This window comes from Aristolochia californica, unplaced genomic scaffold (genome assembly GCF_029961685.1).
Source record: "Aristolochia californica isolate CCGP_79_NKW_82.1479 unplaced genomic scaffold, dmAriCali1.0.hap1 SCAF_8, whole genome shotgun sequence".
Taxonomy (NCBI): domain Eukaryota; kingdom Viridiplantae; phylum Streptophyta; class Magnoliopsida; order Piperales; family Aristolochiaceae; genus Aristolochia; species Aristolochia californica.
The window spans coordinates 4,046,349-4,065,627 of record NW_027182279.1 but is presented as its reverse complement, the minus strand read 5'-3'; the positions used below and the strand labels follow the sequence as shown (position 1 = coordinate 4,065,627).

Here is a 19,279-nt window from a genome sequence, read left to right as displayed (position 1 = left end):
ACTTGTGACTAAATGGACACAATAGCTAGTTAGTGAGTAAGCATTATCGGTTGTTTTGACTTTTCACTTAGACACTAACAAAACTGAAATTAGTTTCATATGATTTTGTGCAAATATTAGATTAGCTTAATGCATATAAGTTGTAATTGGGTCACAAGAAAGACCATCTTAGATGGTCAAGGTATAAATCTCTACGCTTTAAAGATCTTATTGAACAATAAAGACTATGGCCTAGTGGTAAGACATGAGGTAATTGGAGATTTTGGGATTGATTCCCAACAAAGTTATGTTATGTAGATGCTAGATCATTAACAATAAGTTGATATTTCATGTTTGTCGCACTTTGTAGTGACGGATTGCCTATAGCTAAATCGAATTAGCTACTAGATTTTCCATCCTCAGGCCTATAATATTGATCGATTCATTTCAATAGTTTTGTTTATAAAATAACGATATTGTTCAAGAACATCTTGATTTCTTTTACTCACTAAAGATTATCAATTTTTTTCATGCTTATTAATGTAGCTTTGTGCCACCTCTATGTAGCATTCAAAAAAAAAAAAAAAGATGTATACACGCCACAATGAGCACCAAACTCACCCACACATATGCAATATTCAAAAAAGATTGATACAAAAATCAAATAAAAGTCCAATGATATAAAATTGAAGCAAATATCTATTATACAACTTATAGACAAGACTTTGTTGGGAATTAAAATCAAAATCTCAAGTTAGACAACACCAAGAAGAAGCAAAGCCAGTCAATTCCAACCTATCTAGAGGGGAAATTTCCATATGATATAAATCTATATAAAAAACACATATGAAATGCTTATGTGTTGATTGGAAGAGTAAAATGAGGATTTTTCGCGACAAGATATATATACAAAAATTTAACAAAATATTAATAGTCATTATCAAAATCCGCCATTCTACTCCATAGTGTACTTTGCTTGCATCTAAACTTGTTAAGGTGATAATCCACCCAAAGAAGCTAACTTCTTCTTTTAAATACTATTAAGTTTGGACGAAACATTAAACAATTATTAATGAATAAACTTAAACTCAAATTCAATTGGAGTTGACAATAGATGAAAATTGAGGTTTATCAATTTGTTTAACTTCTATATCATCAAAAAGCAAGTTGGAGATACACAAAAATGTACAAGAAGTAAAATGAATGTCGAGGTGGGGAAGAGAAAGAGGCCAACACAATTTTGTACAAACAAGTAAACATTGGTAATAGTAGCAACTAGCAATTAAACAACAAAATATTTTTTGGGAAAAAAATGATGTTATACCTTACAATTCAAAAAGTGCCAATTATACCTGGCAAAAATCACTTTAAATGTTGGGAAAAAAACTTTTTTTTTCATGCATAGGAAAATACTAAAAAATATCAAACCAGTTGAAGTTTTCAATTACCAACCGAGAGAAAAAAAAGCCAATAAAGAAGAGAGTGTTAAGAATTTAACGTCCTAATTCAAAACTAACAAGAGCAATAATAATCGCAAAAGAAGAAAAATAAGTACGAAAAATAACACAATTTATTCAGGTTCGCCTCAAAGTGAGAGTACATCTTGTCTTCCACTATTGCAGTAATTCACTATGAAGATGAAATAGTTTACAAGAGAAATCGCATATACTCGTGTTTTTCTCTAACCTCTCTCAATCGCAACTAATGATCCTCCTTCGGGTGATAATGAAACCCTAACAACATAGCCCCCAAATATAAAAAGAAAATAAGGGCAACTGTAATACAAGTGTGAAATCCCAAAACTATCCTTAATGAAACATTAATCAATATATCGTGAACTTGGCAGGGGTTCAGCCCCCCTTCCAACCCCCACGACGACCTTATCATGAAGGTCGATCCGCATACCAACTCAACATAAGGCGTTAATTAGGTTCCACAACTTAACAAAGAAAATATCAAAAATGGAAGAAATTCCTCAAATCTAAGCTTGAGAATAAAAATGGATGAGACTAGAGGAGAGAAGTAACAAAAAGATGTTAATAAAGGACTTAGTAGCAAAGAAGATCATTATTTGGATGACTTACGGTGAAGGAGTAGCATCACTTATAAATATCGTCCAAGGATGTAGAATCAGAGAGAAATAAGAGGTGCAAACAAGTGCATGGTTGGGAGGAATAAGAGTGGGGAGCGAATATTAAGTATAGTCACAAGATCAACCGACTAGCAACCTCACTCAAATATCACATTTTATAGGCTTCCTATAACATGAGTAGGGAGAAGCAACTTTAAAGGGAAAGATGAAGAAGCAAAGGAATGGAATGGATGAAAAAAAGGAGAAGGAGAATAAAAAAGGAAAAGAAGAGAGAAACATACTTATCATTAGGGAAAGAGGAGCAAACAATAGTCTGGCAAAAGGGTTAGAGATATATTTTCCCCTTTAGGCTCCAAAATCTCATTCTACTTCCCTTCTGTTGGTAGCAATTTCATAACGATGACAAAATAAAGAGATCTTATAGCAACAACCTTCCAATCATATCTCTAATAATCAAACAACTGCACATAAATATATACATAAGTAGGGGTGGCATCGAGCCGAGCCGAGCCCGAACCTGCTTATGTTCGAGTCGAGCTTGATTTAAATATTTTGAGTCGAGCTTCGAGCTTCGAGCCGAGCCTTGTCTCGAGCCTAAAATTGTTATCGAGCTCGAGCCCAACGAGTTCGAGCTGAGCTTCGAGCAGAGCTCGAGTCTCAACATACATTTAAAACTTTTCAAAAAATATATATCAAATAAAATGTATATAAAATTATGCATACATTTTACATAAAATTGGGCATGACCTCTACATAAAATTGGGCATAACTTATATATATAATATGTGTATAACATTGGGCATAACCTCTACTTAAAATTGAGCATAATCTATATATATAATACTTGTATAAAATTCGGCATGACCTCTACTTAAAATTGGGCATAATCAATATACATAATACCTGCATAAACACTCCATAAAATTGTCTTTACATTCCATAAACACTTCATGAAATTGTTTATACACTCCATAAAATAATCTAAACATGCCATACACTGCATAACATTATAAATAAACTCCAAACAATAATCAAACACAACAAAATTAAATAAAATATCACTATCAATTTACAATCACCCAAATAAAAACTATAAATCCTTTAAATAAAATCCTATTACTATTACAGACTTACTAGAAAATTACAAGAAATATTTTAAATTTTTCTTAGGAAAGTTAAATGGACCTCTTATTGCCTTTTCTAAGAAAATAAATAAAAATTAATAATTAATCTAATATATTATTATACTTATCGATAAATTTTTAATCACATCAAATGTCAAACACAAAATTGCTATGAAAATTACCTCATGCTCAAAGTATTATATCATCAACTGTCAAATACTTATTCAAAAATTTTCTATATGGTTTTCTAACCCATCTTGGCAAGAAAATCTTACTTAGAAAATTATATGATTTTTTTAAAAGAATTTATATTTAAAAAATATTTTAAAAAAAAATGAGGCACTAATGGTACCTATATTTCTATTAAAAATGTCTTTTCAACATTTATTGAAAAAACCAGTAATAGTCTCTAGAAACATATTTCTACTAAAATATCTTTTCAATTTATTTAAGAGCCATGAGGAAGGGACAAAGAGTTTTTTTTCCTTGTTTATGATCTCACATGTAGGGGTGGCTTTGAATAAATTATATATAAAATTATGCATACATTTTAAAAATATATAATGATATGGGAGGTTCAGGATTGAATTTCAATAATGGATTAAAATGCACCAATATTAATATTTTTTACTCCAATTGTTGTCTAGCTTGTTTTGTAATTTTTGAATCTGGGCATAATTTATTATGGCCTCCTTAGTGCCCCTAGATAAAAAATTATATTCTAAGAAAAACTAAAAATATTTTTCCTATGATACATATTCCAAAAAAAACCTTTAAATAAAATCTTATTACTATTAGTGACTTATTAGAAAATTACAGGAAATATTTTAAAATTTTCTTAGGAAAGTTAAATGGACCTTTTATTGTCTCTTCTAGGGAAATAAATAAAAAATTAATAATCAATCTAATATATTATTATACTTATCGATAAATTTTTAATTAAATCAAATATCAACCACAAAATTGCAATGAAAATTGCTTCATGCCAAAAGTATTACAGCATCAACTGTTAAATACTTATTCAAAAATTTTCTATTAAGTTTTCTACCCCATCTTGGTACGAAAAATCTTACTTAGAAAATTATATGATTTTTAATAAAAAATTTCAATTAGAAAAATGTTTAAAAAAACATGAGACATTAATATTTTATAGAAAATTATTTCTATAAATTTTATTTTTAATTTTTTCAGAGGAAAAAGTTTTTATTTTATTTTATGATCTCGCACGTGCGAGATCATCTTCTCGCATGGGAGGGGGGAGATTATTTCTCCCCTGTTAATGTTTTTCGCCGAGACGATGGGGAGGGAAGGGGGTTATGGCGTCGGGGAGGACCTATCGTCGGGGATGACGGCCACGACGGAGGCGTCAGAGACGGAAGCGGCGGCAATGGAAACAGAGGCGACGACGAGGAAAGGAATAAATCAAACGGACGCCCACAGAGGCGGCCAACGAGTAGTTGTGACGGCGGTAGAGACGGCTGGCGAACAGCTGCGACGACGGTAGAGGCGGCGACAACAATCGATGGGAGGGGTCGGCGGTGACGAGGGGGGGGGGGGGGGAATTGTCGGCGGTGACGAGGGGGGAGGAAAATCGGTCGAGCTCGGCTCGTTAAGGTAAACGAGCCGATTTCGGTGCTCAAGCTCGATAGATGACGAATCGAACCGAGCCGAACCAAGCCGGCTCGGTTCGAAGCCACCCCTTAACATAAGAGGTGATGACCTAGTGAAAGTAAATTATTTTTTTTGTGTTAGTGTGCGCAATTGAAAGTATAGTAGAAAGTGAGTTTTTGTGTTAGTGTATAGTTAAAAGTATAGTGGAAAGTGCACAATAAATTTATTAATAAAATAATCTAATAGATTTAACTTTTATAAGATATTTTTTATTATTAAGTTAAGATAGATTTTAATTTGTTTTAATTAATTAAAAAATTAAATCAACTTTACTTATTTAATTAAATATATAAAGAATACTTAAAACAAATTATAATTTTATAATATCCAAATGCTTAATCAAATTGTTACTTTTTAATATCTAAATTCACACTCTTAAAATAATAATTAGATATAATATTAAAATTATAAATTTATGTAAATAAAAAAGAGGCTATTTTATGATAAAATTACTTTTATAATATATATATATATTTATTTAACTAAAATAAAATATATTTTAACTTCTTTTAAATTAATACATAATATTAAATAAATTAAGATTATTTATTCGACAAAATATATAAAAATAAAATGATTAAACAAATCCTTAATTTTATAATATCCAATTGTTAATCAAATTTTTACTTTACAATATCCAAATTCTCACTCTTAAAATAGTCATTAAATATAATATTAAGAAAAAAATTATATAAAGAAAGAAGGGTGGGTATTTTATTATATAAAATTACTTCAATAGATTTAATTTTATTTTAGATAGTTTTATTTGACTAAAAAATAATTTTAAAGTTTTTTAAATTAATACATAATTTTTAAAATAATTTAAACTTGTTTGAAATTAATTAATAATTTATTAAAGTAATTATTTATTTAATTCAATATATAAAAATAAAATGATCAAACAAATACTTACTTTGTAATACCCAAATTCTTAATCAAATTGTTACTTTTTGTAATATCTAAATTTTTACTCTTAAATTAGAAATCAAATATAATATTAAAATTTTGATATTTTATAAATAAAAAGAGTATATTTTATTATATAAAATTCTTTGATAGGTTTAAGATAATTTTATTTAATTATTCTGTTAATAAACTAAAATAAATTGTAATTGTTTAAATTAATAAAAATACTTCAAATCAAATTTAAAATATAATTTAATTAAATGCAAAAAATAAAATTCTTAAACAAATTATTAATTTCTAGGTTAAATAAAGGGAGTGATTTCAATTTCACTCATTTTTTGTTAAGAATAAACACAGGTTTTGGGTTATTTTCATCCGTAAAAGTAGACTGTAAATGGCTTTCAGAGTTCACTAACTTTTGTCCAATAGTAGATAATAGAGTTGGATTCTATGCCCTCTAAATTCTCAAAACTCGCGGCAAATTGATCACTCGTCCCTGCCAGAGCGGGGAGGGGAGAATCGAAACGCTTTTGTGTTCTTCTTCTTTTCTCTCTGATAACTAGGTAGAGTACAGTAGTCTATTCGATTTGCTTTCCGCTTTCTCTCCTCTACTTCTCTTCCTATCGAGAAACCCAAAAATCCACAGGAAGCAGTAGAGATTTAACTCGTCTCTAAAGAAAATGAGGCCTATTCAGAACTTCGAGCAGCATGCCCGGCGTCTCGTCGCTCCCGAGCTGTGTAATTTTCTATTATTCTGCAATTGTTGTGTTTTTTACTGTTTTTGAAATTTTTTTATATGTTCTAACAATTCCCTTGCGTATTTTCAGCCATGCAGGACAGGCTTCAATTGGCAATGGAAGTTAGGGACAGCCTTGAGATTGCTCACACTTCCGACTACCTCAATTTCCTGAAATGCTACTTCCGGGCATTCTTCATGATTTTGACTCAAATGATGACTCCGCAGCTCTCGGACACCAAAGAGCACAAGCTGCGTAACGTTATTGTTGAAATTTTGAACCGTCTTCCTCATAGTGAAGTTCTTCGCCCCTTTGTTCAGGACCTTCTCAAAGTCGCAATGCAAGTACTGACCATTGATAACGAAGAAAATGGTCTGATTTGCATTCGTATAATCTTGGACCTGTTGAGAAACTTCCGGCCCAGTCTTGAGAACGAGGTCCAACCGTTCCTAGACTTCGTCTGCAAGGTATATCAAAATTTTAGAGCGACTGTCGCTTACTTTTTCGATGATGCATCTGGTGGAGCTGGGGGTGAAGGGGAGGATATCAAGCCGCTGGACAGTTCGGGTCTGGGACCTGGCCCAGGGATGGCGGGGGCTTGCAGCGGGAGTTGTGCGCAGCTTAATCCTAGTACACGGTCGTTTAAGATAGTGACAGAGAGTCCATTGGTGGTGATGTTTTTGTTTCAATTGTACAGTCGCCTTGTACAGACTAATATTTCTCAACTATTGCCGCTTATGGTGGCAGCAATCTCGGTGCCTGGGCCTGAAAAAGTCCCTCCTCACGCCAAAAATCACTTCATCGAGTTGAAGGGTGCTCAGGTTAAGGTATGTATGTAATGACGATTGAAAACTTCAATCCAAATAGGTTTGGTACCGACACTGAAACAACAAGTAGTATAAAGTCACAGCGTGCTTGGAAGTGCAGTCTAATCTTGGTCTTTTTCTATTAACAGTATTTTCGTGTATTGCTCCCTCTCTGACACCATTTTCTTCCTTCAATTCTTTTGCATCTTCCGCAGACCGTTTCGTTTTTAACTTATCTTCTAAAAAGTTTTGCTGACCATATACGTCCCCATGAAGTAAGCATATGTAAAAGCATTGTCAACTTGCTGGTTACTTGCCCCGATTCCGTGTCCATTCGCAAGGTGAGAAGTTCAACTTATTCAAGATTATTAGTATGTATATATATATTGTGTTTTTTGCTAGAATGTTGTTTTTATGGCTGCAGGAATTGTTGATAGCATTGAAGCATGTTATTGGAACAGATTTCAAGCGGGGTTTATTTCCATTAATAGACACACCGTTGGAGGAGAGGTACCGGAGATTATTAATTTATTAGGTGTTCCCTTATTCAACACCCAAGAACATTGTGAATGTGGGAATTCAACTCACTTTCTTTTAGTGAAGCTTGTATTGAATGACGAAATTGAGGTGGATAGCTGCACCATAGATACCAAATTTGAAAGGAAGTGAACTCCACTCTAAATGGGAACTTTCACTTTCAATCTGAATGTTTGAAATATGGTGGTAGGATGTCATTCCTAGAGTTCATGTTAACTATTTCTTGCACTAGGTGCTTTACTTTCCCTGTGCATGTGCACTAATTATACTGGTTAAAGTATTGGATATTGAAAAGAAATGAACTGTGATATGTTGCTTTCTTTCTTTCTCTGCCGACCTTCTTTCTTCATGCACCTAGAAGTGGAAAATGTAGTCGCGGGAGAAGGCAAATCATACCCAGATAGGCTCGATTCATGCATGGAAAATGCATCAACTTCTACTGAAAACAATTTGGAAGTTGTGATATATATACACGCATATATACATATATAATATTGAAAAAGATGAGAATTTCATATAGCAGAGGAAAGGGTGTACAATAAACGCGGAGAAAACCGCTAATATACAAAATAAGAAAAGTCAACACTAATGAGCATCAAAAGGAAAAGAAATTGAAACTAAGTGAGCTGGAAGATCTGCTCCATATCTCGCTGAAGAATCCGCCATTGGATTCAGACTTCAACAGTGCAAACCAATTGACTTTAAAGATGCCTAGGATACTCTACAATCTCATCAAGAATATGAAGGAATTGTACCAGAGGAGGTTCCCCTGAAGAAAACCAAGAGATTGCCTTCAATAACTAGAGGGCCTGAAAACTTCTGAAAGAAGAGCTTCACACCCCAAAGAGATATGTGTTAAAATACAAGTTCAGGGGTATTTTGGTCATTTCTTATATTTTCAATATTACATTTTTCTATTATAGTATGACTATTAGATAGAGAATGTCTTATTTTTTCTCTAGTTAAATTTTCATTCAATTTAGACATGTATTTTAGGAGATGTAATTTTGAGTATTGAGGGACATTTTTGTCCTATTGTAAAATTTCACTTAAACCCTGATTATAAAAAAACAGGAAATGCCTTTTTGGCTAGGATTCCAAGGCAGCAAAGCTGTCTCTCTTCCATAAATCCATTTTCTTTTCTATTTTCTCCCCAAATCACCTATTTTTCATAGTATCAGAGTAGTAACACAAGTCTTGGGCAAGTTTCTTTGGATTTTGTGGATCTTCTCTCCATTTTTAGCAATCTCCTTGAAGATTTTCCCCATATTTCTGGACTGGTAGGGTAAAAAATTCATTTTTCCCCCCTTTTTCTGCCTATCTTAGCCTATTGGCTAATGATTACTTCTTCTATTTGATTGAATGTTGGGATTTAGAAGTGTTTAATGCTCCCAATTTGAGGAAATTTCTCAAATCTGCCTGCGTCGTCAACCTAATGCTTGCGTCATCATTCATATAGCCTACGTCATCTTGATTTCTTGCAATTAGGTCATTCTTTCATTGATTTATGGTCTTAATTGTTGGAATTGATCACTATTGGTTCTAAATTGAATGAATTGGGTGCTGCATTACCGTAATTGAATTCGATGTGTGGCCCACTTGACTACACAAATATTGAAATTTGGGGAAAGTGTTTCCCTTTGGTTAATTGACGCTCCAGTGTACTGAATTGTGGTGTTTGGTGATATTTAATGGCTGATTCCAGCACATGGGTTGCTGTCCAAAGGATTGCTGAGAGCTCAGATGTGAAATTCTCTCAGTCTATTCAGATAACTACGATCCGGTTGAATGGATCGAATTATGTAAATTGGTCTAGATCAGTTTTGATGTATTTGAGTGCCAGAAGAATGGCAAAATATAAAAATGATGATCCCCCGGTACCTGTTACTGAAGATTAGGTGGCAGAAGATAATTTAGTAATGACTAGGTTGGTCAATAGTATGGAATCCAGATTTAGTGATCAGATTTTGAGTTGCAATACTGCTAAGGCAATGTGGACTACATTGGCTTCTATTTTGTCTCAAGAAAGTAATTTATCAAGGATCTATGAGTTATATGTGGAGTTCTATAATATAAAGCGTGGAGGTAGATCAGTAACAATTATTTCACTGAGATGAGGGGAGTACTACAGGAAATTAGTACATTTCATCCTTTTACTACGATTGTTGAAGACATCCGTAAGAAAGAAAATCAGATTCAAGTAGCCCGGTTTTTGGATGGTTTGGGGCACGAGTATGATGCTATTAGAGCCCAATTTTTGGTTAATGAGGATGTGACCACTCTTGAGCAAACTTTTAACAGATTTATTCGAGCTGAAGGTGCAGTTGTAAATAAGAATGGTATCAGAACAGGTACTCATATGTGGGCCTACACCTAAACTATCTACTTATAGAGCCACAAAAAAAGGCCTACACCTAAAACTATCTACTTGTAGAGCCTCAAAAGAGGGCCTACACCTAAACTGCCTACTCCTAAATTATCCACTTGTAGAGCCACAAAAGAGGGTTTACACGTGAATGGGAGTGTTAAGGAATAGTCCCACATAGATTAGTGAGTACAAAGATCTTGAGTTTATTAGTTGGTAAAGAAGTTTCCTAAGTTGGCTAGTCATTTTGCGATAAGCCCTTGGACCCAATTTAACACACACAAACCATTAAACCTTATGTTAAGGCACAAAAGAGGATAAAGAACTAACCGTTGAGTTCTATTTTTTTTAAACGGTGATAATTTTATTTCAAAGAGAAAGAGAATACATCAAGGGAGGCCTCCCCTAACAATAAGAGATTGAAAGAGTGGGGGGGGGGATCCTATTTACCACACAAATCGGCAGCTGAATTGGCTGATCTAAGTACATGAGATCGAATACAAGAAATAGTGGAAACATTGTCCATAATATCAAGATAAAACTGCCAATGACGCCAAGGGGGAAGGATGAGGTGGAGCACCATCCGATGACAACTTTGGAGTCTCCTTCCATGATAAGAGGACCTCTGAAGCGATCCTGAAATATGCGCAAGCCGTGAAGGAGCCCGGAGAGCTCAGCAATGGTCGAGTCAACAATGCCGAGAGAACCAGAGTAAGAGATAATAGCAGTGCCTCCAGGATCAAAAATACCTCGCCAAAGCCAGCCAAACCTGGGTTCCCAAAGATGCTACCATCAAAATTAAGCTTATAATAACCAGTGGGAGGAGACACCCAAACAGTAACTTGATGTAGAGCAGAGGGAACAGACATCTGAGCAATAATCTTTTAGTTGGTGTAGGAAGGGGCACAAGAAAGGCAGGGATATTCTTTCTGAGTGCGGATCCAGGTAGAAATGTGCCCCGTGGCAGTACAGGATACCTCAACAGCAGAGCGAATAGCACAGTCAAACTGTTTGAAGTTCCTCTCCTTCCAGAGACACCATGAGACGAAAGCAATGCAAGCAGCTAGCAAAAGCTTGCCAAGGCTGGGAAGGCGGGTCCCACGGGAGAAGCGGCACATGGTACTCAGGTCGAGCAGGATGCAAAAACTGAGGCCCATACTGTCGATCATATAAGTTCAGACCTTCCATGCAAAGCCACAATGGAGAAAAAGGTGGTTAATAGTCTCAGTCCCCGTCCCGTAGAAGGGGCAGAGAGGATCGGGAGTGGTGTTGCCACGCTTGATAAGGTTGTCGGCAGTGAGGATTCTGTTGCAGCAAGCACTCCAAAGAAAAAATTTCACCTTGGGTGAGGCCAAGAGGCACCAAGCAAAGGCGGCTGGATGAGGGGTAGGAGGTCAGGTCCATCCCATAAGATGGCGGTAGGCTGAGGAGATCGAGAAGCACCCGCTGTCGTCAGGGAGCCAAATCAACTAGTCAGCTGTCTGGGGACGGACCTTAATACTACCAAGACTATCAATCAGGCCGCAGACATAAATGGCATCCTCATCAGTAAGACCGCGCTTAAGACGAAGATCCCATGAGCCATTTCCCCAAGCTGAAGAAGTGGTGGGTATGATGAGGAGAGCCATCACCCGACCACCTATTTGTCTGAAAACGCAGGTTGGAGCCATTCCCAACAAAGAACCGAATGGCAGCACGGAATGTAGAGAGGAGATAGAACATAGCCTTCCAGATGGGGGAGAGGTGACAACGGTTGACGTCAGTAATCCATCTATCTCCGAGATGCCAAAGCTTGGAGGCAACCATTGGCTTCCAAGATGCCCTCGAGGTGGAGTTGAGCTTCCAAAACCACTTGATTAACAGAGCGTGCCCCATTTCCTTGGTGCGTCTAATCCCGAGACCACCCAATGACTTCAACATACACACATCATCCCAATTGACTAGGTGATAATGAAACTCATTTCTAGTGCCACGCCACAAGAAACGTCTCTTGATCATGTTGATGCGCTAGCTGATAGAAGCGGGGCAGGAAAGAAAGGAAGTAGTTAGGAATACCTGCAAGGATTGGGAAACCAAAAGAATGGGAAACTCAACTTGTCTTTCCAGGAAAAAAAAAGAAAGCTAGACGAACCTATAATCTTCAGGCATGACAGGCCAAAAACAAAAAAATGATCAAAGTTCTCCAAGCAGCTATTGAAACTCATAAATATCTCAAGGAGTGCACCACCTCAATTCAGAACCAGAAACAGACTCTGTCTTGGCATTAAGAATCAAACTATGAATTCCAAAAACAGTCTGGAATTGATTGTAATCCTCCTCCAGCAGATAGTGTGCATGGAGTGCGTGGAGCAAACGAAAAACTCAGCAACTACACCTCTATCAGGTTGCCATAACAAACAGAATAAGAATAAATAAATAAATAAATAGACCGGTCTCTTGGGTTGTATTGGCTAAGTCATTTTGGGATAGAGCCTTGGACCCAATTTAACAGTGTGGCTATCTAAAACAGTTATTATGTGTCTTTGTGATCCTATATGGATGGAATGAAGTCCTGAAGATAATTTGGAGTTCTTGTGCCTAGGTCATCTAGTTTGGGACATAGGTTTATCTGGAGACATAATTAGGCTTATATTTGGTGTTGTTTCTTAGTCAATTACTGCACGTGCTATTACTAAAGGATTGTTGAGTATCAAATCTGTTTTTTTTATTGAAGTATGGGGTCCTGAGGTGTTTACACACATTATTTTTGGATTTGAGAGGTATTTTCTACAAGGTGTTTTGTGTAGTTTATTGGCTGATTATTCTTGGTATAGTGACTATTAATTGAGCGTCATTATGGCAGATATTGGAGAACTCATCACTCCGATTAAGACTAATAAGCCTACAAAGCATAAGACTCTATTCAAATTACTTCAGGTAAGTTAAATGGGTCAAATTATCTGAATTGGTCAAAAGCTGTTAAGAAGCTTTTGATTGCAAAGAGGTAAACAAAGTATATAAGAGAAGTTCCTCCTGAACATTTGTAAAGCAGAGGATCACCAAGTTCCAACTTGGACAGTGAATTTTATGTGGCCCCATGTCTATAATCAAGTAATTATTTGTGACATTGCTAAGGACATGAGAAAAACTCTCGAGTCTATTTTTTTTTTATTAAGAAAACAATTTGTCTTGTGTCTATTAATTATAAGTTCTTTAATATGAGCAGGGATGAAAAGATTGTTATAGAGTATTTCACGGAAATGCTGGGGGTGTTGTAGGTAATAGCTGTGCTTTATCCTTTTGCCACAAAGCTTGTGCAACTACTAGAGAAAGAAGGATGGATTCAAGTGGCTAGATTTTTAGATGGATTAGGACTTGAGTATGAGGCCCTACAAGCATAGATATTAGTAGATGATAATGTCTCTATACTAGAGAAAGCTTATAATAGGATGATTAGATTTGAAAGTGTAGTTGTATCCAAAGCTAGTAGTGACATTGAGACTTCAGATGTTGTAGCTCTTAACTTGTTCTCCACTCCTACTTGATCTGAGACATCTATAGGGAGAGGGGGAGGTCAAAGACGGGGGGTCATTGTGGAGGAGGTCAAGGCTGCGGTCATGGAGATAGAAAGAGTGTATACTATGATCAGTCTAATCATAATTCTGAAAAGTGCTGAGATAGAAAGAGTGTACACTGTGATCAATCCAATCATAATTCTGAAAAGTGTTGAGATATGTTTGGAAAACCAACACAAGCCAATTCCACTATATTTGATGTCACCGAAAGTGCATAGGGATGTAACAATAGCTCACAAGATGAAATTCAACAACTTCTTCGTCGATTGGGTCAACTAATAGCTGCTCCTACTTCTACTTTTATTGTGGCCAACACTTCATCCTCAACCAATACCACTCTGGCTATACCAAGTACATTTGCGTTATGTGTGTTTTCTCAGTCATGGGTTATTAATTCTGGGGCATTGGCCCATATGTCAGGTACATTATCCTTGTTCACTACTTAATATCCTTCCTCCTCTTCGATGTCTGTGCAACTAGCAAATGAGTCTTCTTCATTTGTAACAGGCAAAGGGGTTGTTCATCCACACCAGTTTTTGTTGTCTTCTGTCTTATATGTTCCCAAATTTCTAGTCAATTTACTGCTAGTAAGCCAACTCACTAAATCGTGAAATTGTTTTGTTACATTTTTTCATTCTCATTGTGTGTTCCAGGGTTTGCAAACGAGGAGGATGGTTGGTTCCAGACATGAGAGTAGAGGCCTCTACCACATGGGTGCTGTAACACCTTACTTGTGGCATCTACGGCTGGGACATCCATCTCCTTTGAAGTTGCGTTAGTTCCTTCCTATTTTGCCTTCAGATTTATCTTTTCAAGGTCGATTGTGCCAACTTAGGAAGCACCACGAGAGTTCTTTTCCATTGAGTAGCAGTTATAGCCAAATTCAGTTTGAATTAGTATATTCAAATGTCTAGGGTCCTTGTAGGACTTTCAACTTGTTTGGTTTCCAATTTTTTTTAACATTTATAGATGATTGTAGTAGAGTCACTTGAGTGTATTATCATAGGGAGTACTTTGAAGTTTTTGATGTAATTTGTCAAGTTTTTCAATGAAATAAAAACTCAATTTGGTGTTTCTATTCATAATATTCATTCATATAATGGTCTTGAGTTCATGAACCACAATTTTTACTTCTTTTGTGCTTCTAATGGGAATTGTTATGTGTGTATATCCCACGACAAGATGGAGTTACCGAATACAAAAATCGACATTTGCTGGAAGTAGCACGTACCTTTTTGTTTCAAACTAATGTCACAAAATTGTATTGGGGAGATGCTGCTCAGATCATGTTTCTTGATTAACAAAATGCCATCTTTTGTTTTGGGAGAAAACATCCCTTTACAAGTGCTTAAGCCGGGATGTTCCTTATTTAATGTCACACCCCAGGTGTTTGGTTCATTATATTTTGTTCATTCTATTGGTCCACAAAATGATAAGTTGTCTCCTCATGTTGTACAATGTATTTTCCTTGGCTATCCTCTTACTCAGAAAGGCTATAAATGTTATGATCTTTCTAACTAAAGAACTTATATTGCAGTAGATGCGACATTTTTTGAAATTACTCCAGTTTTCAGTCCATCATTTGTGTTTCTATGTCATCCTATAGTGGTTGTTTAGTCTCCTATACCTCTTTAGTTATGGATAGTCTCACTATACCTTACACTTCTATTCTAAATAAACTTTTGTCGGTATAACAACAGAGAAAGGTACACAAGCAGCAGTCCTACAGTGAAATACAACATCAAGTCCCAGATATGTTCGCTTCAGACATGTTTGGACCATCTTCCTCCAAGCTTTTAGATTCCATCTTTGATGATTGGATCTTCTCATTGCCAAAAAAAAAGGTACATGCTATCCTATATCCAAGTATGTCTCTTTCCATAGTTTTTTTTTTTTTTTGAATAATGGTGCATATATTAAAACAAAGAAGGAAGATTACAAACCTAATGTCGGGGGCCTGACTCCACAACAAAATGTTGGAGAGAGATTCCCGCCTTGGCCTGGGAATCTACCAGGTGATTAGCAGATCGTGGAATGTGATTCCACTTACAGTTTAAAGGAGAAAATAAATTACATATTTCTTTGAACATATCCCAGTGACGCCATGGGGGATGGCCGTGGTTTGCACACCAGTTGATGACCACTTTTGAGTCACCTTCAATACAAAGGGGACCAAAAAGATTGCCATAGAAGATTTTGAGCCTGTGTAAGAGACCCGAGAGCTCTGCTGTAGTAGAATCTGAAATGCCGAGGGGGCCTGCATAGGAGAAGAGGAGATCACCCTTTTCATCATGGATGACACCTTCGAACCCTGCTGGACCTGGGAAGCCGAGAGCACTTCCATCAAAGTTGAGCTTCATGTACCCGAGGGGGGGGACCCATATTGCCATAGTAGGAGGACAAGGGGGCAGAGATAGCCCAGCGATAGATTGCCAATTATTCCTGAAGTTTGAACCACCGAGGTTTTTGAATTCTTATTTATTTAATAGCCAGACAGAAACTTGATTAGATATTTGCTTAGTCATAACCTCAACAAAGGAGGTTTTGAATTTGAATTTCCTCTTATTACGTTCTTTCTAGAGCACCCAAATTATATGACCCACACAACAAGATATAATCATTGTACCTAGCTTTGGGAGGTTTGAGTTAATGAGTGAGAGGACAATGTCTGTTAAGTTCCCGGAGGCACAGTATTGGAGACCAATTTTGCTTAAGAGGGACATCCAGACTAAGTGGGCGTATTGACATGATAGGAGAATATGGGTTGCTGTTTCTGGAGTATTTTTGCAGAAAGGGCAGAAAGGGTCTAAGACAGGGGTGCCCCTATGGATCAAGGAATCGAAAGTGAGGATTTTGTTCCTACAAGCAGACCAGATGAAGAATTTGGCACCGGGGGGTGGGGTGGGGGGGGGGGGGGGGGGAAGGTGGTCCCATACATAGGCGACATGGTGCTTTGGGAGAGTTGTGGAAAGGTTGTTTAAGAATTTGTAGGCGGAGGATGTGGAGAAGGTTCCTTTTGGAATGGGAGTCCATATTAGAGAGTCACCTGAGTTGTTTGGCTGTCTGGTTGGAAAGTGGTGAAGGAGCTCGGATGCAAGGAGAACTTCTGGGTCAGTGAGATGTCTTCTAAGATTTAAATTCCAATCTCCATATTTTGATCAGACGTCAAAGACAAGAACCTTCGAGTTACCTGAGAGGGCAAATATTTCTAGAAAACTTATTTGAGAGGAGATTGGCCAGTCCACCAATCATTCCAGAATCTTGTTAATCCTCCATTTCCAATGTAACATTTTACTGCCACTTTGAATTTGGGAAGAAGCCGAACGATTTTTTTTCCAGGTAGGTGAGAGAGAGTAAATTCTCCTTCCTTCTGTCTCTTTCCATAGTTTATTACCATCATTGCCATCATTTGGCACTTCGTTGTCCTGTGTTTCTATCCCTATATAGTGCATGATGCCTTGTGTTCAGCTGAGTGGAAAAGAGTTATGGACGATAAGATAGACGCCTTACAAACTCTGCAAACTTGGACTTTAGTTGAGCCTCCTACAAATGCCAATATTGATGGTTGTTGTTAGGTATAAGATCATTAATAGTAATGCTAACGGAATAGTTGACAGGAATGAGATGTGATTGGTGGCTAAGAATTACACCCAACCATATAGAGTGGATGTATTTGACACCTTTCCTCTGGTGGCTTGCATGAGGACAATTTGAATTTCGATTTTTGTTGCAATAAGGGTTGGCCTTTATTTCAGCTTGATATTAAAAATGTATTCCTCTATGGTCACATATAGGGGAAGGTTTATATGGAGCAACCTCCTTGGTAATATTGCTCAGAGGAAGAATGGGAAGGTCTGTAAGTTACATGGCCAAGGGCCTGGTTTGATAACTTTAGTATAGTTGTCACAACCTTTGGATATGTGAGGAGCCACTGTAATCATTCTTTTTTTTTTTATTGAGAATTTGGAAGTGTGGTTCTTGTGTTGTACGTAGACGACATTGTGCTGTTTGGAAGTGATAAAAATAGATTGAAGAAGTGAAAGCAAAGCTGAGCAGATACTTCCAAGCCAAGAATCTTGGCCTGAAATATTCTATGGGGATTGAGGTGGTCAAAAGTAAGGTGTAGTATTGTCATAGAGAAAGTATATTATCGAGATGTTACATGAGTATGAGTTATTAAGAGCTAAACCGGTGTGGATACTTTTATAGCGATAAGTTAGAATTTGTGTGAGGACAGCCCTTTACTGAAAGACAGGACTATATATAGAAGATTGGTTGAACAATTGATATATGTGCTGAAACAATACTTGATATTACCTTTCCTGTTACTGTAGTAAGCTAGTTTAAGGAGTCTCCTTGCAAAGTTCATCTTGAAGCAGCTCAGAGGATCTTACAGTATTTGAAGGGAGCTCCAAGCAAGGGGATACTTTATACACCTCATGATCACCTCATGGTGGAATAATACTCAGGTGCTGATTATGTTTGATCTAAACTGGACAAAAAATCCACCTCAGGTTTTTGTGTATTCAGTAGAGGCAACCTCGTTAGTTGAGTATAAAAATAGAATGTAGTGGTACGTTCCAGTGCAGAGGCAGATTATCTAACAATGTTTCATACTGTGAGCGAACTTAAGTGGATTCAGTTAGTTTTATAGGAGTTAGAACTTGCTTTTGAAGACCCTGTGCTTGGTTGTAACAATCAAGCAACCATCTTTATTGCTAGTAATCCTTTTTTCTATAACAAAGCATATTGAAGTTGATCTTCACTTTGCAAGAGATACAATGATTAGTGGCTAGGTAGTTACCTTGTATAGTAGGACCACCAAGCAGATTGGTGATTTATTCAAAAAGCCTATAGGGAAGCGAGACTTCAATAATTTTTGTACCTAGTTGGGACTCCTTGACATATATGCTCCAACTTGAGGGGGAGAGTTAGAAGTTAGGGGTACTTCAATAATTTCACATGTGGGTAGTTTTGTAATATCTTAGTCATGGTGACCCAAATTAGTAGTTTAAAGTTGGGTGAGGTTGAATTGTAAATTTTGGATGCTTAAGTCTTTTTACTCATTGATGTACGAGTCCTCTTATGAGGGGCATTTTTTGTCAAGATGTAACATCACTTAAGTGATATTACTAAAAGAGATTAGTGATTGACTTTTCTCTGTTATCGAGGTTGCATCTTGTTGACCTATTTGCTTCTGTCTTCTTCTTGTTTCTTCTCCTTTCTCTTCAATCTTTCTTCCTTATATCTATTTTATAGTGTTCTCGATGGTTAATTAAGAGCATATGTGCTAATCCTGCTATTCTTTTAGGTGTTAAAATTGGTCGACCTTGTCTACCTTGAGTTATATCAACCTTGTCCATCTTGAGTTAAATCAACCCTTTGTCAGTTGTTTTCATCACTTCGGAGCAATGCCTATTGACCCACTCTCTAGTGGAGCAGGAATTGCTCAAATCCAGCTCGAGTTGAGCAAGTTAGTTTGTTTTGCACCCTTAAAAATGGGTAGAT

General features: G+C 36.4%; 1 protein-coding gene across 1 annotated transcript in view; it reads left to right on the top strand.

The window, feature by feature from the left end:
- The first annotated feature begins 6,291 nt into the window (after positions 1–6,291).
- The window catches only part of LOC137938123 (uncharacterized), a 41,916-nt gene continuing 28,928 nt past the window's right edge, over positions 6,292–19,279 (top strand). The window contains 4 exon segments of the mRNA XM_068783105.1: positions 6,292–6,510; positions 6,600–7,336; positions 7,531–7,656; positions 7,740–7,825. Of these exon segments, the coding sequence (XP_068639206.1) occupies positions 6,453–6,510; positions 6,600–7,336; positions 7,531–7,656; positions 7,740–7,825 (1,007 nt within the window). The 5' untranslated portion in view covers positions 6,292–6,452.